This window comes from Lagopus muta, chromosome 17 (genome assembly GCF_023343835.1).
Source record: "Lagopus muta isolate bLagMut1 chromosome 17, bLagMut1 primary, whole genome shotgun sequence".
In the NCBI taxonomy this organism is placed as follows: domain Eukaryota; kingdom Metazoa; phylum Chordata; class Aves; order Galliformes; family Phasianidae; genus Lagopus; species Lagopus muta.
The window spans coordinates 5,610,113-5,633,729 of record NC_064449.1 but is presented as its reverse complement, the minus strand read 5'-3'; the positions used below and the strand labels follow the sequence as shown (position 1 = coordinate 5,633,729).

The following is a 23,617-nucleotide window of genomic DNA, read 5'->3' as shown; positions in this document are numbered from 1 at the left end:
TCCCAAGGATGCTTTCCTCATCAGTGCTTCACGGTTTATCTCTTTCCCCTTTGGGCTCGCTTCCTCACGCCTTTGTTCCTCTCCTTACCATTTATCCCCAGGTTTTTCTGGCTGTCTCCATCACCCAAAGGATTTCATGTTTCCTCTGCTGCAGCTCCCAGCATACTTTAGGGTCTTTCCCCTCCAAATTTGAGGCCACTGGTGCCTCAAATCTGGGAAGAGTGGGAGGCATGACCCTGGATCTGCCAGCACAGCCACAGTCTGGGCCATGTGAGGAGCCCCAGTGACAGTTCTTGAAGTGCCCTGGGAACAGATGGATGGGACCCTAGGAACACTTGGAGAACAGGGCAGGCAAATGCCTTGCAGGGAACCAACGTCCCAGTGGGGAAAAAATGCAGCATTTTACTGCAGCCTGTTACTTTTGATGCATGATGTGTGCTCAGCTCCCTGCTCTCCCTCCCAGATTGGCCACCGTGACCTGGATGTGGAGAAGAGGCTGCGGAGGGACCTGCGCCGGACACGTGCACTGCTGGCTGATGCACAGCTGCTGCTGGCTGCCCCCACAGAGCCCGGAGCCACTGGCGCTGCCGAGCTGCAGCGGCTGCAAAAGCAGGTGGGCACCAGGGCTGGGGAAAAGGCAGCAGGATGGGCACAACCTCACTGTACTGCTGGTGATGCTGTCTGTGTGAGGACATGACTGCTTCTCCAGGGGTGCCACTCGTGCGCCCTGTTGCAGGCACCATGGGAAGGACTTTGTGGATCACCATGTAGGTGAGCAGTGCTGTGCTCACGCCATGCAGTGTGTGGTGCTGGTGAGGGTCGTCTTGCAGGAAGCACTGCTCTGTAATTACGCCAACAGCAGTTAAGTGTTTTTTTTCCTTTTTTAGGCAGCCCTGTTAATTACCTTCTGTTCAGTGTGCTTTCTGCCTTCTAATAATGCAATCCAGAGGCCTTGTTTTCAGGCGTGTTGCCATAGAAATGGCTGCACACAAGGCACAAACTGCCAGAGCAGGGACCACAGCTCGTGTGCTGCAGACTGAGCGCAGACGCCCCGAGTGCCACGCACCGGTGTTGGGGTGAGCGTGTGGGCACCGCTGTGCAATTCAGGGGCACAGGCAGACACAGAGCCATGGTGTAGCCCAGCCTGAGGCTGGCACACAGGTCACTGTGCCCTCAAGTTGGTGATAGGTACCGCTGCTGCAGCATGTGCAGAGCACCAACTGGGCGGTTGACGCCAGTCCTCTGAAACCACGCAGTAATTAATCTCCATTGTGCATTTTCCCTGAAAACAAACTAATCGGGAGGCATGAGCAATTCCAACAACATACAAATATAATTGAGATAATAGTTCTGCATAAATAACAGCTGTGAGCAGCAGCTGTTCCCACCTGCACAGGAGAGAAGGGGAAGGTGAGCTCTGCAGCGGGGCCACTGGTGTGCTCATGTCCATGCCCATTCCCATGCCCGTTTCCATGCTGCAGATCTGGGCAGCTGGATCAGTGGATGACCATGACCAGAGGGCAGCAGGAGCTCCACTTGCTTGAAGTGATCTCAGACACTGTGAATTGTTTTGCTCTCTTTACCACCACACTTAACAATTTCCTGAGTCCCGCTCCAGGGCTGGAAGTGATGCACAGCCGTGCTGCATTGTGCTATGAGAAGGACAGAGGAAATATTGGGAATATTGCGTTTCTATTATGCTGCCAACGCTGAGATTCTGCATGCATTAAAAATGCCTCATTGTTATGTCGTCCCTTAAATTGAAATGATTCCTAATGGCATCCATGATGAGGTTTTTCGGATCCCGATCCGTCCTACCGCCAGCCCACAAATCTCCACGAGAATAAAAACATCGCTCAAACGCCACCATTTCCGTTAATCAAAATCCATATGGTCTGAAAGAGTAGCATTGTTTCTTAATAAGTCTGAAGCATCCATTTCGTGCAGGTATTTAACAGATGGCGCAGCGCAGCAAACGAATGTTGTTCATCCATTCATACATTATGCATTTCTGGGGGTATTTCAATCTATTCTTCCCAAGTGGGAAAATTCCATTGCGTAAATTGAGAGGAAAGTGTTTAATGAGAGGTTCTGGAGATGAGTTTCTCTCTGGTTAAACTATATGGGGTTTTGGTATGATTGTTCAGGGAGGAGCTGGGAAGAGGTGGGAAAATGGCATGTGCCACTGCAAGATGGGCTCTGTGGGTATGGGAATAGATTGCCCAGGCAATTCATCGAAACAGGACGAGGCTGGATGCAGGAATGCAATTTTAAACACTGTTCTGTGGGATCCCTGCTGCTCAAAGCCAGGCCATCACAATTCAGGTGCTTCAGGCCCCTTGTCTGTGTATTGCAACTGTTCAGAGACCTTGACGATGCTGCCAAGACAGGGAGAGTCATTGGCCTTGAGGAAAAAATGACTTCAATTTCCTCTGTGTTAAGCACTAGGGGAGCAAATTACCTACTGAACTTCTCTGAGCACATCTCACTCACCACAAACAGTTGAGGAAATGGAGTGAGGATTGCTCCAGAGCTTCCTAAGACCACTTTTTATTGAAGGAGGGAGTGAAAAAAGGCAGTGAAACATCCCCACTGAAAATGGGCAGAAATGCCTAAAGGCTGGCAGTGGGGATAGCCCTGTCCTCGCCAGCGTGAGCCCTGCATTGCCCCCAGTACATAGAGAATGGACACAGGAAGCATGTAGCAGGTGAGGGGTTTGCTTTCCTTTTTGATAAACAAAAGAAACCTGAGCTCTGCAGAGAAGGAACTGCACGTTCAGGTACAGCCCACGTATGTTCCTCCATCTCAGCGGTGAGGACTTTGGGGATGATGCTGCATCTTCCGGGTGTTTGCAGCCCATTTAAGATTATTGTTGTTTTAATGGCTGAGCTATAAAAACCGAGAGCAAATTAGCATTTATAAATGTGGTATTTCATGTGTATTTGCAAATGCAATTTATGCGACGTGAAAAGCCCATTTGAAAACTCCAAGTCGTGAATTGCTCTAATCAGGAATTACATGTAATTCACATAATTTTGCAAATTAATGATCCCAGCTCTATCTCAATCAAGGCAGTGGGCGCATGATGTGGGGTGCATGCTTCAGCCCCAGCGGGACACGGATGGGTGTTGGCAGCACAGCCGCTGCAAAGGGAAATGTTCTGGTTGAAGCACAGCAGCAAAAGGTCATAGGAGCAGTGCAGAATTTAAAAGGCTGAGTTTTGGTGTGTGAGCAGGGGAAATGCTCTGGGAGTGCAGTGCAAATAGACGAGGCTGTGCAGCAGGGAAGCAGCGTGTGTGTTGTTAGCATCTCCCTCCATCTCTTGCAGCTGGAAGAGAGCGAGGCGAGGTGCACCGAGGCCCAGCGGTCCCAGCAGGCAGCAGCCCAGGAGCTCGAGAACCTGCATGTGGAGATGGAGATGCTGAGCAGGAACAAGACCCTGGTGCGCTCCTGGGGCAGCGTGGTGCTTGGTGCAGGGATCAGCCTGTTTACTGAGTCACCTGCCCTGGCGGCTCAATGGATAGGAAGACTGAAAGCACGCAGCATCCCTTAACCCCCCTCCAGAGTTCCTTTTCCTCCCCCTGGTGTGAGATCCCAGCCTAGCAAAGCTGGGTGCCATACTGGATCCTGTCTTGATGCACGCCTTCTGCCCTCAGGCGGATGAGCAGCTCAGCCAGATGCAGCACGAGAGAGCCGAACTCCTGCGGCGTGTCAGCGAGGACCAGGAGGACCTGAATGAGCTGATGGCCAAGCACAAGGCTCTGATTGCACAGGTAGGAGCTGGGCAGTGCTAGCTCTGCAGTTTTCCCTGCCTGGAGGTTGCTTGGAAAACCCAAGCTCCAGGCAAATGGCCTAGTAGGGCTGCACAGCAGGTCCATTGGGCAGCAAATGCTGTTTAGAGAGGAAGACACAGCCCCAACATCCCTATCTGCATCCTTATCTATCAGTACTTTCCAGAGTGTTTTGTCACTCAGAACTTTCAGAGCACTGACAGAGAGTGCTGTGGCTTTCTGTGTAGCACCCAAAGCAGGACAAGCTCTCCCAAGAGAGGGAACCCACTGCTCCCTGTGGAGCAGCCATCGGCAGAGGGCTGGGCTGCATGAGAACTCCCAGTCTGTTCCTTAGTGGTGATGGTACAGAGCTGGGAATTGGCATTTGGAAGCACTTTGGGGAAATGAGCTTGACCATGAGGTCTGAAAGTATTTGCTTTTAAAATTAGGGAAGTTGCATTCAGGCAGCAGAATGAAGCTTGCTGTGCAGTGTGCAATGCCCCTGCCTGGGAGCATTTGGGTGCTACTGTGGTCCCAGGGTCTGCTTCCATTGCTGGCTCTCTGTTCCCCAGTCTGCAACAGATATCGCTCAGATCCAGGAGCTGCAGACACAGGTGGAGGAAGTGAAGAAGGAGAAGCAGAGCCTCCAGGAGAAGGTACTTTCTGCCCTGCTGCACTGCACAGAGGTCAGCAGTGAGAACCTTTGTTGTTCTCACGCCTGGTGAACCACGTGAGAGCAGGCAGCAGGATGCCATCTTCCTGTTGGAAGTCAAGCACTGAGGAGCTGCAAAGCAATCTCTTCTCCTGTAAAACAGCTGGGTTCTATAATTCACCTGCAAATATCCCATACACGCCCCTGGTAGCTGGGAGGCACAGAACCTGCTGCCCTCTGGTAGGGGTAGAGATGGGATGGGGGTGAGAATGGGATGGAGGTGAGGATGGGATGGAGGTGAGGATGGGATGGAGGTGAGGATGGGATGGAGGTGAGGATGGGCATGGACATGGTGATGGGGATGGGATGATCTGCCTGCACTGGGAGCTGGAGGGCTCTTCCAGCAATAGCCTGAGGTTAAGCAAGGTTTTTCCCTGCATGGCTCTTGAGAATGAAGGAGAAGCAGGGTTGTGGGCCTGGGGCAGCACAGCCTCATTGCTGTGGCTGCTCCGCTGCCCTAGAGTGCATGCCTTTAATTTTAAACACATGAGTAATCCCATTAACTTAAGTGCTTTATTGGAGCGTGGCTAAGCTGCCCAAGATTTGGAGATAGCACTCACTCACTCTGAGATGGAGTGAGCGCTTTTGTAGAGATAGGCCAGATAAAAGATGACAAATTCCCCTAGTTCTAGGTCAAATATAAATCTGAACTAAGCTTGTGCCAGGATTGCTAAAAGGGCAGTTTGCTTTGGAGATCCCGGTAACAGCTGAAGAAAAGGCTCAGTGCAGCAGCCTTTTCAGCAGAGGTGAATTGTGAATTTTTATGCCTACTGTCCTCAAAGAATGTGCTGAGAAGAGAAAAGCAAAAGAAACCCAAATGAGTGCTGTCCTGCTGCAACATTTTCCTTTCAAAAATCCATGCTACTGTCATGAATTTATTGCACAGTGTGAACAGAAGGGCATCCTTAAGGGAGCTCTGGGCAATATTTTCCCATTGTGCCTGGCAGCTCACAGCAGGTCCCATGCTTTCCTTTTGTCTTTAGACTAAAGAGAGAGTTTGCTCGCCCTGGGGCCTTACTGTGGCCGCAGAGATCATCTCATGGTGGGGAAGGGATGTGATGGGCACGCTGTTGGCAGCTCTGTGACATCTCTTTCCCCAGCTACTGGTGGCACAGGCAAGTGTGGCACGCCTGGAGCAGCGCCCTGCTGAGCGCGCCGTCATCAGCCGACAGGAAGCCCGCATCCGTGACTTGGAGAGCCAGCTGGACTTCCAGGCTGTGCAGATGAAGCGCTTTGAGGTATGGCTGTGTTTCACCATGCAGGGTGGGCACAGGGCTCCTGGCAAGAGGTAGGTGCAGGGTGCTTGGCACCTGGGGAGAATGCTCTCTTGGTGAGCTTTCTGACTCCTCATCCCATCTTGCTGCCTCCCCAGGTGCTGGTGCTGCGCTTGCGAGACAGCATCATCAAAATGGGCGAGGAGCTGGAGAAGGCAGCTGAGTCAGAAGCGCGGGAGAAAGAAAGCACCAAATACTACCAGCGGAGGATGGAGGAGATGAAGGCAGACATGGATGAGCTGGTGCAACGGGAGCTGGAGTCCAGCCGCCGGCGTGTGGAGCTGGTAAGAGGTCCGGGGGTTCTGCTGTTCACAGCTCCATGGTGCTGCCCATGGAACCAAAGCCATTGCTGCCACACCTTGCGTTCATTGCTCTGCAGCTGGGCTGGCAGGCCCTCTACTTTTCCACATGCTGAGCTGCAGGGCGAGCACCCAGCACAGGGCAGTGCCCATGGGGTGCCAGCCCACTGGGCAGAGACATGTAGTTCAGTCCCCACAGCGTGCCCAACTGTGGCCATGCCTCCTCTGTGCCACAAATCAGTCCCAGTCAATGTCAGCAAACAGTTAACCTGCTCTGTGTGCTCAAAGCCCCGAGCAGATTGGGAGTGCGGCAAAAATAGCTTCACCTTCATCGCACAGTCCTCTCCTGCATCTCTTTTCATGTTGTGTTTTTTCAGTAAACAAAAGGAAAGTCTTGCTTCCAAGCAGTAATTGAAAGATATTGCATTTCTTCTAGCAAGACAGCCGCATTAGAAGCAGTTATTTTATCAATAATCTTTTATTTAACAATCAAGGAGAATTCACCATTTCTTTCACCCCGAGGCTGCCAGCCTTTCTGAAGGAAGCGGTGCTTCAGCACGAATTATTCCTCAGTCGCTGTGCATGCTGCAAACAGGCTTTGTCCTTGCTCCTCCAGCCTGCGTGCTGCCTCGTGGCACTGGCTGCTGTATTTGCACAGAATGTAAGACATCTCCTGGGCACATGGCACAAAAGCCCGAGAACAAACTTGTGGCAGATGTGGGGGCTGGAGCAGCCTGGAAATTTGAGGTTACCCATCAGCTGCAGGAGGGTGGAGGGGGGGTACCGGGGACCCCCATGGAATTGCTCTGATTGCACTTCCCCAGGCATCACGGGAGAGCTGCGCTCAGGCACGCTGAGCAGCAGGCATCAATAGTTAACAGAGAGCTATTACAGCTCTGCTCCCACTAAATCCCCCATCTATTATAGATACTGCATGAATTATTCACTTAACATTACTTAAGTCATGGTCTGCACCTAACGGTTTTTTTTATTTAAATAAACAGTTGCGAGGCTGTGCACTCACCAGGCTCTGTTGGGGTTAAAGCAGCTCACAATGGGAGATGATCGTTGCTCAGCTGGGATTGGGAATGGGTCTTGTTTTCCGGGGTCCTGACAACTACTACCTCTACATCAGGCTTTCCTCCTTACACCTCTGTCCTTACATCGTGTAACCCCGTCCCCATCCCTGCCGCTCCCAGGGCGGCTGTGCGTCCCTCGCTCGTTCTGAGCCCAATGGGGGCAGCTGGGAGGCAGGCGCTGTCCGTGGTGCTGGCGCCGACCTGCAGGCACGGGGGTGCAGCACCCAGCTGGTGCGTGGCGCCCAACCCGCAGCAGGGGGATGGAATTAAATGGTCTTTAAGGTCCCCTCTAGCCTAAGCCGTTCTATGACTCTGTGACGGGAGCTGAGGAGCTGCCTGCCAGGCAGATGGCTCTGCCTTATGAATTTTGTAGGAAGAATGAGTTCTGAAAGCATTCCAGGCCCCGCACCGTCGCATAGAGGGACGCAAGTTTTCTAACGGAGGGCACAGTTCTTGGCCCTGACTATCTCTGCCTCTTTTTCAGTTTCATGTCCTGAATTTCCCCCAAGAAGCTGCAGCTCCTCTTGCTTCACAGCAGAACCCGAGCTGTGGCATGCAGTGATGGGTGGATTTCAAAGCTAGAGTCGGTCCTGGGGAGTGTGAAACCAAGCCTGGGTCTCTTTGCTCATTACTATCCTCATGCATTTATGCTCATCCCAACACATGAGCCCTTGCCTTGGCAGGGCAGGGAAGGATGTAGGGCTCTGAGCCACACTGCTGCGCCACAACGTCTTGTAAATTCGGCTGCCTTTATTGAAACTGTGAAATTAATCAGTGTAATAATTAACTACTTCCACAGAAAATCAAAGTACAGATGCTAAAATATTCTTCACATGGATATTTGTGGAGTTTTTTGAAGGTGAGAGTCGCAGTGTAAATAACCATGTTTAAGGTTCCTTTGATGGAAGATAGCCTTTGTACTTGCAGCCCTGTTATTACCAAGCAGTCTAGAAAGGTGCAGTGTATCATAGCCTGGTATTTATTATTATTATTTTTTATTTGCAACCTTTAAGGTTGGGTTTATTTGGGCAATTCTAGTGAAGCTGCAAAGGGTAATAGGAGAGGTTTGTGCTAATGGCCACCAGCCCAGCCCTCAGACCACCTCATAGCTGCCCTGCAGCCCTTCCTCTGGGCCCTGCAGCATTGTTCTTTCCCTTAAATGCCAGTGGTTTAGGCTGAGAACAATGACAAGGTCACCCAATGGAGCGACCCTTTGAGGTGAGCCTGGGTGATGGGAACTGGTGGGTGATGCTCCACTGTACACGCTGATTAGCTGTGCTGTACAGTGGGCACGTGATTTCTGCTTTTCCATTGGAGCAGCAAATTGCCCAGGAAATCATCAGCACTTAACGGCTGCTAACAACACTGCAGTGCTGCTGGTGTCGGGGCCCCATCCCACTTGAGACTGCAGCCGTGGAAATGTTGTCACTTCAAACTTTGCGACAACCCGAAAGCTAATTACTTAATTAAAAAAAAATAAGGATTGATGAATACTGCAGGTGTGTGCTAAGTTATTCAGATAGCAGCAATCCAAATTGGGCTAATTAGATTACACTTCACCTCGGGTGGATAAGAATGCGGCAGTTGTGTTGTGACAGCAGAGCCACAAACATGGAGCAGAGATGCGGCGCTTGGCATTCTGCACATCCCAGTAACTGCTTTGCTGCTGCTTTTGCTTATCCCTTCCTAACTTATCTTCTAAGAAGTTTGGGGTTTGGGTGCTGTGTGCTGAGTCGGTTCATGTGCTGTTGTGTGTCCGTGGGGAAACCTAGTATGGGATTGTCTGCAAAAACAGGCAGAAGATATATTTTATTTATTGATGATAAAATATAGATTAAGCAGACGTTTCTGAGCCAGGTGGGCTGGTTTCTGCTGCATCTGAAGGGTTGGTTAGGTTGGTGGAGGGCTCAGCTCTGCATGCTGGGAGCAGGGTTCAGCTATTGGAAACTCCTAGCGTCACAGAACAGTAGGGGTTGGAAGAGACCTCTGGGGATCTTCCACTTCTCTTACCCCAGGTCCAGCAGTGCCTGGCCCAAGCAGTTCCACCTCTGCAGGCAGTGCCAGGCTGTGATTTTTCTCAGTAGATGCGTTCAGCCTTTTTTGCTTTTCCCTTTTCAGCAACGCTTGGAAGCTCTGCCCGTGTGCAGATGTTGCCACTCAGACCCATTGCTGTACTAACAACGAAACGCTCTGTGCATTTATATTTCGATTGAAGCAACATGTGTCAGAGGTGTCTGATATTTTCCTGAGACAGCAGTGGGCTGACATTGGGATGTTTGTTGTCAGCTTGCATCATGAAGATAATTTTTTGCATTCAAAATCTAATTATATTGACATAATTATTCCCTTCCATGAGACAGTTGTAGGGCACACTATGTTGTGAATTGCTCTCAGCTCTGCATGGCACTGCGCTTTGTGTTTGATCAACTCGGTACCTGTGGCAATGGCCAAAGTGCCACTGCTGGAAGGAGCTTGTTGTAGCAGTACCACTGTGCCTCAGCACTGCACTCTCCTTTAGGATCAGGAATTCTCAGCTTCCAGGTCAGCCCTAAGGCTAGCAATCTGGGGGTTTTGCTCCCTGTCAAGGATCCACATCAGCGCCTGCTGTTAGCAGCAGAAGAACAGGGAAGAGGAATTAAATGCAGGCAGCAAACTACATACTTCATTAGCACGGTATCCTGGAGCCAAGGATTTAGCTCAATAGAGAGGCTCTTATCAGTCTTACCAAGGCTCGGGAGTGCTGAATTTTGGGAAGCTTTTTGGCAGTGCTCAGGGTGTTACCAGTATTGGCACCTATCCAGAAGCAATGGCAGTACAGTGCAAACCTAGCTGGGCTTTGCATGTTTTTATGAACTGGAATGCTCTTCCCCTGGGGTCCGGCCGCCCTGTGATCCCAGAGCTCCTGTTATTTGCTCTGACAGCCCACTGGCTCCCGCACTGTGGCCTGTCGCAGCCCACGCTGCAAATCATCTCTCACCTTGTCACCACCGAGATGGCAATTTTACAGCTGGCAGCCTCAATCACGTTGAATTTGCAGCTTGCGCTTCCTCTCCTTTTCTCTCTATCGTGTGATGATTTAGAAAACTGCACAAAGAGTTCTTTTTGGGTTCACCCTGAGAAGAGCTGACATCAGATGAGGATGGGTCAGGCATCCCTGGTGCTGTGCGTGCTGCCAGGCCTGCAGTGCTTGTTGTGTTGTGCCGCTTGCCAGGGTTTTCCTCCCTGCAATTTAAATTATAAATTAAACTTCTGGCTTTCTTATAAGCAGGTGGTATCTCTGGAAAGTGCTTTGTTTCTAAGCAGGTGTGCTTAGAACTCACAATGTGTGAGTGGCCCCAGCAGCCTCCCATAGTATCCAGCCCCACGCTGTCCATGGGAGCTTTGGAGCTCAGTGCTCCCAGACCCAGTTCTTTGGGATGTGCCATGCAGGGAGAGATGCTCATGCATGGTATCATGCTCAGACATTTGTTATGCTGGGTGTCACATTGTGATTTAGCAGTGAAGCAGCAATGCTCCAAAATCACTGCATAAGTGCAGTGCAGCTATTGTGGTGTGCACCTGAACCGTTGCAGTCATTGCATGCCCCCCTGCACAGTGATGGGCAGCCCCACTTTGTAGGAAGGGATGCATGGCTTGGAGCCCATGGCTCTCTTCAAATTTCCTTCTATTTCTTGTCCAGGTTTTATGCTCTGTGTTGGGCTGCGCACACACATGCTGATCTGGCACTCAAGAAGATGTCACTTGTTACTAATTAGCCATCTGCAAACCCCGACTATGCACTGCTACAGCCATGCATCTCATGGAATCATAGAATGGTTTAAGTCAGAAGAGACTCCAGAGGCCATCTGGTCCCACTGCCTGCAGTGCACAGGGACACCCACAGCTCCATCAGTGCTCAGAGCCTCATCCCCTGACCTTGGGTATCCGCAGGGGTGAGGGACTACCACCTCTCTGGGCAACCTGTGCCAGTGTTTTGGTGCTCTTAGTGTAAAGAACTGGTTCCTTACATGCAACCAAAGCAAAGGTTCTTCATTCTGGAGACACACTCATCTTTCTGCATAGCAATTTTTGGTTTCTCCTTATATTCTGCCCTGAACTCGTTACCGTTTGCTCATTGCTATCAGTCTCCTCCCACTGAGGGGTGCTGGTCAGCGATGCAGTGAGACACCCCACTGCAGGAGTGTTGCTCCAGCACTGTTTGCTCATTACATAGGATAGGGCATGCATTACACGGTGGGTTTGCAGGTGGTGGGTTGGGAACTGATGCAGCGTGGTCCTGCAGGAGCAGCAGTTGGCCGAGGCGGCGGCGGCACGGCAAGGGCTGCAGGCAGACCTGGGCACGGCCATCCGACGCATCGCTGACCTGCAGCTGGCCCTGGAGGAGCTGCGCGCCAGCGATGACAGCGATGCTGAGAGGTGAGGGGGGAAGGGTGAGCTAGAATCCACAAGCTCAGAAATTCACTCCTTCATAGTAAGCGATTTCCAATACAATTGGCACATTACAGTGAGGTGAGAAGTGCTTCCCGGCAGTGGTGTCCTCAGCTGCCACGCTTGGCAGCAGCACAGTTCTCTGCTCCATATCCTTCCCCAGTGCCCGGTGGTGCTGCAGTCCTTGTGCCCTGGGCTGGGATCTGAGGAAGCAGGAAGCAGGGTGGGGGTTCATAGCCATGCAGTGTGCTGGGAATGGCCCGATTAGGGTCGTTAGGATAGGGAGGCTGTGCTGCTGCTGACTCTGTTCTCTGCTGTTTGCAGCGTGCAGACGGCGCGGGACACACTGTGCTCCGGGAGAGAGACGTGAGTGAGCTCTGTGCGGGGCTGAAGGAAAATCCCAAAGGATCTCATCCAGCCTGAAACTGGAGCAGGGCTGCTGGGGGTCACTGTTCCTAATGAGCTGCAGGATACAGAGGGTTCTGCTCCCAAATTCCCAACCTGACACTAACAGGGCTCTGCTCTCCCCACAGGGATGCCTGCTCCAGCGTTGGCTCTGTGCTGAGCCTGGAGCCTGCAGAAAGCCTCTACTCCTGGCCAGGCTCATCTATAGGTTGGTCATCCCCAACTGGTGGCAGCGTGGCTGGTAGCATCTCAGCGCTGTCCGTTGGCAGCCGCAGCACCCAGGGCCTGAGGTAAGGGACTGCCTGTGGGGATTGCACCACTGTTTTTTTGTTCCAGATGAGATATCTTCCAGGATTTGAGGAAAAAATGTCAGTTTGTGAAAACCACTCACAGATCAGCCCAAACACTTTAACAAGAACCTTCAGTTATCAGATTGTTAATTCTTAGCAATGAGGAATACATCCCACCTCCTGTTTTGCACAGCACATTGTGTTTGGGGTGGTTTAGCTAAGGAAAGATATTGATTGGCTTAGAGCCTGCAAGGCTCCATGCCTGACATTTGCAAGAATTTTGCAAAGCTGAGTACTTTGCAAGTGGAAAGTAGTACAGGAGACCCCAGGGCAGGCACAGGGGTGACCAGAGCACGACACAGACCTGTGGCATCACTTACCACTTGAGTAGTGTATATGTGAGCATGTGTTGGGGTGGAGTGTCTCACCCAGTGTGGACAAGGAGTGGGGGAACTGAGGGAGCTGAGGTTGCAGCATCCAACTGGGGGAGGCCAGATGAAAGCCACTACATCAAAACCATGCTTCAAGCGGTGTAATATCCCTTGATGTATTCTCCAGAGATAATTTAAAGAGGCGATGCAGCCTATTTGAGGATTTGTATGCCATATGCTCGCTTTTTGCTTCTGAAGAAACAGTATGCATTTATACAGTTTTAATATGAAATATGTTAATTTCTGACAGCAGTGCTGCCGGGCTGGAAGCAAGCTGGAGGGTGGCCCAAGTGCTCGTGTGGCTGAACTGCTCGGCTCCGTGCCATGCGGCACGGGGATGTGCAGTGACATCCGCTGTGCACTGTGGCCAGCACTGCGCGCATCCTTGACAAACCCCTTCTTGGTGTTGCATGTGTGTAGCAGGTGAAGGGGATGAATTTTGCAGTATGCCAAGTTTGGGAAGCTCCATCTCAGAAAGGTGGTGGTAGGTGCAGAGAGGGCACCTGGCTTGCGTGGCGCTGGGGAGACTCTGCTCAGCAGCTCCGCATCCTGTGCTGGTGCAGCATGGGCTGAAGCAGCTCCAGAGCGTGAGCCCTGAGTAAGGAAGGTGCTTCCCCTATTTTTCATGCATGGATGTGCCAAATGATAGCTTTATAACAAACGGAAGAAACGTTTTTTATGTGTCATGTGCTCTTGGCGTCGGTTGCTTCTGGATGTTGCAGCCAGCAGTGTGAGCAGATGGAAGGATGAGCAAGGTCATGCAGGGCTGGGGGTTGCTGCCTGCAGCACAGGGCTTGGGTGCCTCTCCTGTGGTTGCCTTGGGGATGGTGTACAGGGACAGGCAGCACAGGAATGGGAGCTCTGGGAGCAGTTGCTGGGCTCATCCCCCTCAGCACCACTTGACATCCTTTGCTCCAGCTGATCTAGCTGTGGTCCTAAGTGCATGGCAGTAAATCAGAAGTTATGGCTTATATTGTGTTTGTGAGATGAAGTATAGTGGAATTATAATATAAAAAAAAAAAAAAAGGCAGATATGTAGGCTTGAGAATTAATAAAAATAACTTACTGGACTGACCATGGCCACAGTGAAAGGAAATTTGCACCCAGATCTGGATATAATGTGGCAGCTGGGGTTTGTGAGAAGGCCAATTTTAAATTCAGTGTGGTGGCTTTGCTTGGCTGCAGCTAATCTGTGGTGGAAACATTAGAGAGGAGTCAATCTGAAACGCAACAAGCAGAATAGGAGAGGCAAGGTAATAAAGATGAGATCAGCACAATGAGCTCTTCCGTATCAAGATTCCTTTGTCTTACACAAGCACCCACAATGACAAATGAATCTGCCTAGCGCTCACTTCTCAGCCGTACACATGGGATGTTTCCTGAACAAACAGCTGTCAAAAGCCAGGGGAAGGAATATAAGGCTATTACTGTCAAGGTAGTGCACAGACAGGAGAGACTTGATTAACGCATTCTTTAATTCTCTACTATTTAAATGCTTGTACAAAATGTTGGACAGCAGGGCTAAGCCTCGCTAAGCACGACACATTGCGGAGTTGGAATAAGCCTTCCGTTTTTCATTAGGAAGCAAATTCCAAACTCAGTGGGCTGATCCTGCCGCTTGCTGCAGAACATCCCTGCAGAGCTGCTGACCCCGAGGTGCAGGCAGGGACACCCCAGGGCCAGGCACAAGGCTGGGCTCTGCCACGCTGATTTTAATTGCGCGGAAAGCAAATCATTGCACTGAATGCTGGGAGCTGCTGTAGATGATGGTGTGGTGAGAAAATCCTTTTCTGACGGAAATGAGGCCAATTTCTTCTCTCTCCCTGGAATGGAGTTATCTTGGCTCTATTTATGAGTTACCAGGAAAAGCATCCGAGACGCACTTTTATGCCTGGTCATGTGTTGCAGTGCATGCGTGGATTTTATTGTACAAATTATTTCAACTACCATAATTGTAATCATGTTAATTGCTGTGTAATCTTCACTAATTATTGTTGTATGTCATTTGCTTTGGTGTGAATGGCATATTACAGAGTCCCGTTTGGCTCACAGATGCCTCAGAGTTCTGCATGAGGCCCTATTTTTGCTCTTGACTTAGGGAAATCTCTGACACCTGGCGACCAGCAGTGCTTTGCTGGGTGGTTGCAGCGTGGTTGAAGCATGGACAGAGGAGGACTGCTGCAGGACAAGGCTGTCTTGCATTTGTGCCTGGCTTTTTCAGAGTGTAATTAATAGAAAATGAGGTGTAACTCCAGTGCCTTTGTGGCACCAAGGCGTGCAGCAGCAGGGGATGAAGTGCTGGTGGCTGGTGGCAGCCAGGAGCCTTGGGGATCTCCATGGAGCACAAAGCTGAGAGCTGCTGCAGAAAGGCACGTCAGCCTCATTCGTATTCTTCCCTAGAGAAACACACAGTGTGATATTTTGATCTCAGATATGGATCTTTGTGGTGGTACCTCCAGGTTTTGGCAACATTGCTTCCTTTGAGGAGAAGCGCTAACAGCTTTTGTTGGAAGGACTCAAGTGTTTTAGGTGCTGGAAAGAAAGAGGAAAAGTGTCAGATGCTGAGCAATCCCTGCAGTGATTTCCTATGGCACGGCACACAGCTGCCTGCACGGAGTGGCTGAGTGCACAGCAGAGTTGCCCCTTCTGCTGTGGGGCAGGGATGGGTGAGCGTGGGGCAGACACAACGCTTTGCCACCCCCTGGCATCAGGTTGGAGCTGGGGGCAAACACTGTGCTTGCTGTCGCCACTTTGCTTCAGGCTGTAAAGATTTTTATAAAAATAGTAACTGTCCATCTTGCTGAGCAGGGCGATAAATAGCAGAGTGCAGACTGGTTGTGTTACAGCCCATTAGGGTTTCTTACCTCTTCAGTTCCCTTTTATCTCGGTCTTAAAAACCAAAGCAACACATTGAAGCTGACTGTTTAATTTATGAAAGTCGGTCATGCAGCAGTCAGTTTACACTATTATTTAGAAACGCAGAGAATGATTGGAACAATTTCCGTACAAATTCTCTCTGAAGGATTACACTAGCTATTTAGGTAAGATGCAATTTAGGATCCTAAAACCCAGCATTACCAAAAGGTCTGAAGCCATTAATCAGCTGGACGCTGGATGCAGCGGCGCTGGTGAGTCCTGGAGGTTGCTGCGTTCCACGAGATTAAAACTGTGGTTAATTCCCTTTGCATTGGATAATCAATGCCCACTGATGAGCTGAGGGCACTGGGGGCTGGGGGAACATAGAGTGCCTCTGTTCCATTGCTCCTGCAGTTGCTTCCCTTCCCTGGCCATGGAGTTTGTCTTCAGTCCCATGTAAATTATTTCACGGGTCAGCACAGCCTGCTCTGCGCTCGTCCGGTGTTGTCACCAGGATTATCCACTGTCACCCTGTTCCCATGGCAACCCGAGCTTTCCCTGGGCAGGATGCTTTATTACTGCCGATGGAAAACCTGATGGTTGCTCCTACACTCCTGCTGGGCTCACCAAGGTTTGTTTGTATTTGGGTTCTGTCGCTTTACTTTGCCCTTTTCTCTCTCTTTTCCTCTTTTTGGTACCAGACAAGCTTAGACCCAGGCAGCCTTCTCATTGCAGCTGGTTTCAGAGTCCCCTTGGTGCTTTCTAACCCTTTTGATGGGGATACTTATGGGGTCCCTGTGCCCAACACCAACCACAGTGCTTGTGTGTGTCCAACTTCCTGGTCTTACCAGCACATGGCTGGGAGTGAGCAACCTATAGATAGTAACTGGCTATCACTGTGCTAAAATTACACTGCACACAGCTCTACAGAGATGCTTCTTTGTTTCAGATGTGCCCTGACAGCGTGGTCCTTCTCCTTTCCCTGCAGTGGCACAGGCAGAAAATACATTTTTTCAGCCCTTCAACTGAAAGATGAAGGGGTGAGGGTGCAAAGTGTCACACCTGGGGTTTAGTGACATCAAAGCCACAGGGATTGCAGCCCCTCCCAAGCTCTGTGAGGAGGACAGGAACAGGTTTGATGCAGAAAGCCCTTTTGCAGTGTGCACCAAGACCTGGCCCCTTGAGATGAGAGGGCTTTTGCTGTGGGAACACTCCCCAGCTCCTGTGGCAGAAGAGCTACTCAGTGCCATTGGACACTTTGGTGAGGGACCAGTAGTGCCCAGGGGAAGGAGGGAGCGCCCTTGTTTCCTCCATCCAGCCACTCTATCTCCATCCCTGTCACGTGAGGCTGGGAGCAGTGTCACTTCTGTAGTGCCAAGGAGCAGGGCTGGTGGCAGGACCAAGGCTGGTCTTGGCCGTGGACCCGCTGAGGTCAATGTGGAGAGACGAGCCATGTTGTGATGTTGGTGATCGCTGTTGTTGTTGTTGCCCTTTCTGCTGTTCCATGTCTGCACTCTGTAAAAGCTGCAATCCTGGTAGCAAGAGCCATCTGTGCTGAGCTGATGCCATTCCCTGGGTAGCACCATGCAGAAGGCTCCGTGAGCCCATTGGGGTGAGGGCTGCGTATTTCTGGGTCAGAGTCCTGTTAATGCCAGTGGGTGGTGGGGCTCACCCTTGATGAGCACACGGTGCCCACACCAGAGCGTTTGCATTACGGCTGCTTGCAGGGTGAGCTCCCTCCCCACACAATCACTCTCACTTCTACTCACGTCTGACAGCTGCTCTTCAACAAGCAGATTTTTCCCCACTTTGCATTCGCTTAAGGGGTGAAAACATGTGCTGTGGGCAGAGGGCAGTCCCAGTGCTGCCTGGCAGGGTGATGTGCTGCTGTCCTGCTGTCCTCAGAGCCCCTCTGCAGGGCAGATCCCGCGTGGAAGCATCTCATCCCAGCTCTGCTGTTGTGCCCTGCCCAGGGCCGGCCTTTGTGCTGCTGTCACACTTCCCTGTGGTTTTTGCTATCTGGAGGAGCGCCCTGCAGTAATGTTAAGAAGCATTTGGTTTGTTCAATGAGTTGGTTTCATAAAATGTGAGCATAAATTTGGCTTAGGCAGAAAGAAAACAAATCCTATATATTGCTATAATATGATGAGAAGAAAGGACATTTGGAGGTGTGTGTTGCTTTGGCAGAGCTAAAGCGGATGATGCCATACACTGTATGCCACAGTTAGCTGGTTTTGTTTTACTCAGAGTTATTTAAAGACAAAATCTTGGGGCACTGCTGAACTTTTTGTTGCTGCAATGAGTTTTTTTCTGAGATTACCATGCAAATTGCCCCTGCTGGATGGGATTACGGCAGCTTAAACTAATGGCACTCTGTTGTGCAGGGGGAGCAGAGACACCACAGAGCCCGCAGCCACCCGGCTGGGCTCCTCCTTGAGCACCACGAGATCTGTTGATGCCGCAGACACCGGGAAGGCTGTGAGCCCTCTGCTCAGCGCGAGAAGACGGGAATATGGAAAGCCTCCCTCAGACAGCACGGAGCTGACGAGCCCGCTGGACAAACCCGCAGCCAGGTCCCCTCTGCCCAGCGCCTCGGCCGCGCTCTCTGACTACGTGGGGGAGCTGCGCAGGAGGAGGGCGGCGGAGAAGGAGCAGGGCCCGCTGCTGGAGGACGCTGCAGCCCTCCCCATCTACCGCACCACCGGAGCCGCGGCCCTGCGGCGCACCAGGCCTCGCCTGGGGGATGCGGGCACCGAGCTGCCCGGGGTGAGCGACGGAACCGACGGCGGCCTGCGCGGCCTGGCCCAGCAGCCGGGGCAGCCCACGCTCTCCCCGGTGCTGAAAAGAGCCTCCAAATTCGGTTCCTGCGATTCCCTCCTGCTGTCCCTCGGCGGCCCAGAGCTGCTCGGGCCGAGGCCGTGGAGGAGCCGCCTGGAGCCGTCAGCCGAGGAGGACGGGCAGGCTGCAGACTGGGCCTCACCCGGCACCGGGTTGGGAGAGGGGCTGGGGGGAGACCCCCGTGCCTGGAAGATCCCCACCCTCGACTTTGAGAGGAGAGCCAGCACCGAGGAATTCCTGCCAGCCATTCGCAAATCCCGCTCCACCAGCAGCCTGGCCAAGCCCGGCAGGGACAGGAAGGACGGCCACCGGGCCCTGACCGTCCGCTTCCAAGACGAGGCAGTGGTGGGCGATTCGGCATCCTCCAGGAGCAGGAGTGTGGCACAGCCCGGCCTGGCCCCCGGTGGGGACCGATCCGACTCCTCCTCTTCCTCGGGCTCCATCCTCTCCTCCAGGAGTGCCGACAGCATCAAGCAACGGCCGTGGAGGTCGGACGGAGAGGGCTGCAGTGGGAAGGGCAGCACTGAGAGCAGCGGGGAGAGCCACCGGGCAGAGGCAGAGGGGAAGGAGGATGACGTGAGCAGCATCATGAGGAAGTACCTGGGAAAAGAATGAGGTAACAGCATCGAGCCGCGAGCCCCGGGTGCTCTGAGCTCACAGCAGTGATGGCAGCTTTATCACCAAGCTGCTGCCTGGGCCCGCTCTGTACCCCTGGAGCTGTGTCCTCGGGGTCCTGCCACGCATCCCATAGACAGCCCTCAGCCCTGTGTCCGCTGGGCTTCCTGCCTGGACACCAAAGGTGACCCCTCTGCAGCTCCAGCTCCCAGTCAGGCTGCGTCCTGTAGTTAGCAATTGCCTCTGACAACCACTTGGATCCAATTTTCGGATTACAACTGACACTTCAAGAATTAGGATTTATTACTGCAATCCAGGTTTGAAAGCAAAGTCCCTAATGAATGCGCCACAACTGTAATTAAGTGTTTAAAATAGATTAGGAAAACATTTTGTAAAACCATTGCCTTTAGACGAACTTATTGGGTGTCAAGCTGTGACCAAATTGACTAAGCCAACAAAAGAAGGGAGCGCGTGTTAATAAAACATTTCTTTCCAGGAAGCAAAATTTGCATAATGCAATGTCCCACTTTCCCCAGACTTTGTCACTATAACAGCAGCAACTGGACTCTGTGCTGTGCACAAGTGAGGAGCCGCCAGCAGGCAGAATCCCATCCCTCTTTTGGAAGGGCACCTGTTAAGAAGTATGCCATTCAAACAGGGGCTGAAAGAGGCTCCCCAAAAGTCATGAGTTTTACAGCTGATGAGACTTTTTGGCTATAGTCATACCACAGTTCCTGCACGCTCCTGCTCTGTTCTGTATCACCGTGGGGGTTCTCAGGGTCAGCACTTTCTCCTGCAGTCTCCTTGCTGCCGAAGGTGCCTTGTTCCATTGTAGCACTGCCCAGAATTAAGCAACACAGCTGAAGGATGTTTTTGGGTCTTGGTGTGAAATGCAGTAACCGGAGTGAAGTGTGAGGGCCAGTCAAGCTGAGCTGCACGTTGAAGAGCACACAGTACAAGCTCTCACTACATATGCTTTTCTTCTATTTTTAGTTTTCCAGAAGCTGAGTCTTCATCTGAAGTTTTATAATTCCATTCACAACGAAGCCGGACACATCTGCAGTTTCATGGCCACACCTCACTGCCATGAAGGACAGCATACAGTACCTGGTGCAATGGGAGGCTGTATTCCCATGTCTGCTTGGTTTTTACACAATAAAATTTTTGCTTCTTCACCCCAAGCCTCCCCTTGCCTTGCATTTCCATGCAGTGTCACTGAATATGTGGAAAGGCATGGGGTGCTCCCAGCTCTACTTCTCAGAGTACACCCGTAGGCAGGGACCTCCCACCATACCCTCTGTTTGCTCCTGACCAACTCTTCTTATGGTCACAATGCTATTCCCTAGAAGAAACCCCACATTTACTCATCTGTGGGGTGTTTGTGGCACAACTATATAGGTGCATGCAGCACTCTGCTTCCCATCAGTGCTTGGCTGGAAGGCTCTCACCGGGTTGCACAGCCCCCTGTGACCTTTGGAAAGGCAAATTGGGCAGTATTCAGCATTCAGTCATGCTTTTTGGATTCCTCCCATTCATTTCTAATTTAAACCAAACCATGGCAGCAAGTAACATTTTCCTTGTCACAGATGAATGCAAAACCTTCGTCTCTGGGTTCCCGTCAGCAGTTTGCTCAGCCCCGTGTGCTCTGTAAGCAGTTTCTCACTCCCAGCAGTGCTGCAATGCCAGCAGCACACACTGATGCACCACTGCATCCCAGGCACAAGGTGACAATCCCCATGCACAGGCATTCCTGGCCACTCACGAGCTCTCAGGGTAGCAGGTATGTGTGCCATTCCAGTTACTTCAGATGTTTACCCAGCCTCGCGCTGTGCTTTGGGAAGCGAGGGTCCTGCTTTTGGCACTGAAGTACATTCACAGCAGTCCCTGCAGAGCACCCATAAAACATGTTTTCTGCGAGCATGTTGAAATCTCTCAGAGCTCAGTGCAACCCTGTTCAGAAACAAGTGTACGGCTGTTGTTTTTAATCCTTTCTTCCCTTGAAACTGGCACGCTGAACTGCAGCACACTGTGTAATCATTACAGTCCCTGCAAGTTCACAGATTAAGTGAAAGACATCTCTTCTCCAGTCTTCTCTGCATAAAGCAGGCAACTCAAAGAGGAGAAAAATAATTTACAGAAATCCTGTGCTCCCTTCTGTGCTTTCAAATGCAAAAAGAAAAAGCACAGATTGTGCAGTTTGGAAGAGAAATCTCTGCAGTCTGCCCTTCCATCTTGTAAGAACATTTCTTTAATACTATGCTCGAACAAAAACTTATGGGAAAAATCTGACTAAGCTGCAGTGGCCTAGCTTGGCAGGGATGAGAACTTAGGATCGTGAAGGTTGGACAAGACCTCCAAGATCGTCACGTCCAAATTCTCCCTGATGAGCCTCTTGGTCTGAGTGCTGCTCTGAGTGCTGTCCCCAGGTTTGCTCTCTAAAGTCTGACCCACAGACATGGGATGGGTGAGGTGTCAGCTTGCAGCTCATTCTTAAGCTAATATCACTGCACATAAATAAGTCAATGTGCTCAAAGAGTTGCATAAACTGCTCATTATTGGGTGGAGGCAGCAGAGATGATTCTTTTGACACTGAGCTTTGTATCTGGAATTACTACACCATGCTGCTGCGGTGTTTGCTGAACATTAAGCTGTTGCTATTTAAACCTGCAGAAGGAAAGCAGATTTGTGTGTAATAATATACAGGGCTCGCTTTTTTTCTTCTTTCTGCTTTTGCTTTGCAGGACACAAAGGAAATTGCTCTGTCACTTGAAATGGCTCTGCACATCCTTTAGCAGGAAAAAACAGCACTTGGACTGGAGATTTTCAGCCTGAGTCCAGAGAATTGTTTGCCCTTGAAACCCTCTGTGCAGCGGAGATCTGTTCTCACGGGCAGTGAGAGAGAGCGATCTGTCAGCTCTGGCCTGCAATAAATCCACGGCTGCACAGCGCGGGGTGCAAAGTGCCTGTGAGCTGCACCATCCCTATTGCACACAGACACGTAACCAATGGGCAGAGCAGCAGGTCTCGGCATGGGGTAGTTTATAGCCTACAGTGGGACAACAAGAGTTATTCTTTTTGCCCCCGTATTTCAGCTGCCTTTATCCCGGAGCCGCTGCTTTGTTTTTTGTACTGCCTGCTTGTGGTGCTGCCAGATCAGCTCGGGGCTCCTGCGGGCTCCAGGAACCCCTGGCTTGGGGACATCCCCATGTGTCACTGTTGGAGGTGGGTAGCCACATCACCCCATGTGCTGTGGGGGGGAACAGAGAGAGCCAGTGCTTCCAGTGGGGCTGATGCATGGCAGGGAGGTGCCTGCAGATCAGACAAAGGAGCGCCAAGCGACAGAGGCTGCCAAGTTTCTAATTAACATAATTAAAACGTGCTCTTTTCTTCCAATGGATGTGCCTTCTGCAAGCATCCATCAGAGAAATGAGCTCTGTAAAGAGCTCCTTCCTTTGCAAGATGCCCATAATTCAGGACTGACAGTGTCCACATCCATCCTGTTGCTGACTGCGACATTAATGGATTCTGGCCTGGCTGTTCCTGTACTGTCAGAGGCTCCTGCCTTGACATGTCCCTTCCCTAATGGATGGAGAACTGCAAGCTGTGAGCTCGTGCTTCCCTACATGAGTCACCAGGACGGGGATGTTCAATCCCATGGTTGGCACTGGGACTGGCTCCCAGGTCCCCATCCTCCCCCCTGTGCAGAAGAAGCAACAGGCTCTGATAGCAGGGGAGTTGTGGTCCCCTTCTTCACTCTCAGGGAAGTCAGGGAAACACATTTATAATGCTTCCTAGTTATGAACAGGGCATGTAAGATTCTTTCCAAACAAATAACCTGCTTTCCCCCCTGTGCCTCCATCCCAGTTGCCTCTGGAAATGCTCTGCTTTGATACTTCACTCTTCTTAAAGTGTGCTTCACTCTTCTGCAGAGGTGCAGAGGGGCAGCTCCTTACTCTGCACAGCTGCTGCAGCCTAGCAGAAGGATGCATGGAGCTGCTGGGCCCATCCATTGCTGGTGGACCTGAGAAGACAGAGGATGGGGGCATTTTCCACGCTCACGCTGCTACCAGCTCACCCAGCGCCGCCGGATTCAATTTCATGCCTATTGGATGCACCGAGATAATACCGAACTGCTGCCGTGCACAGAGCTTCTCTACCAGCTAAACGTGTCCCATCCCCTGCAGGTAACCATCAAACGGGTGTGGGGATGTGCTCTGCAGCAACAGGGAGCTCTGTGAGGCTGTGTGAGGACGCGCTGCCGCATGGCACAGCAGAGCGCAGCCCAGCACGGCCGCGGCTCTCGTGGAGCAGAGTTGTTTCTCCCTGACTCGCTGTCAAGCTGCTCGTCTGACTTGAAAGTGATGTATTTCTTTGAATCGCAGCCCTGAAAGAACAGCCAGAGCTTAATTACAGCAAAAGGGCCTTGTGCTTGTGCGGCACATCACAAAGCAGCTGGTGAGAAAGTTTCCACAATAGGAACCCTTCCAGAGTGACGTCCTGGCGTCAGGGGGTCCTGGAAAAGATGGAGAATTTAAAGGGAAGAAGAAAAAGAGCAGAAGAAAATAACCACACCGAGCTTCATTTGCATTCCTATTGCAGAGCTTCAGCCTTGCAATACAC

General features: G+C 51.4%; 1 protein-coding gene across 1 annotated transcript in view; it reads left to right on the top strand.

Moving 5' to 3' along the window:
• Positions 1 to 21,114, top strand: part of MYO18B (myosin XVIIIB) — a 45,361-nt gene extending 24,247 nt beyond the window's left edge. Inside the window, 11 exon segments of the mRNA XM_048964242.1 lie at positions 464 to 613; positions 3,329 to 3,442; positions 3,657 to 3,773; positions 4,343 to 4,426; positions 5,583 to 5,720; positions 5,855 to 6,040; positions 11,417 to 11,550; positions 11,887 to 11,928; positions 12,096 to 12,257; positions 17,929 to 18,998; positions 19,991 to 21,114. Coding sequence (XP_048820199.1) covers positions 464 to 613; positions 3,329 to 3,442; positions 3,657 to 3,773; positions 4,343 to 4,426; positions 5,583 to 5,720; positions 5,855 to 6,040; positions 11,417 to 11,550; positions 11,887 to 11,928; positions 12,096 to 12,257; positions 17,929 to 18,997 — 2,196 coding nt within the window. The 3' untranslated portion in view covers position 18,998; positions 19,991 to 21,114.
• The last annotated feature ends 2,503 nt before the right edge of the window (positions 21,115 to 23,617 follow it).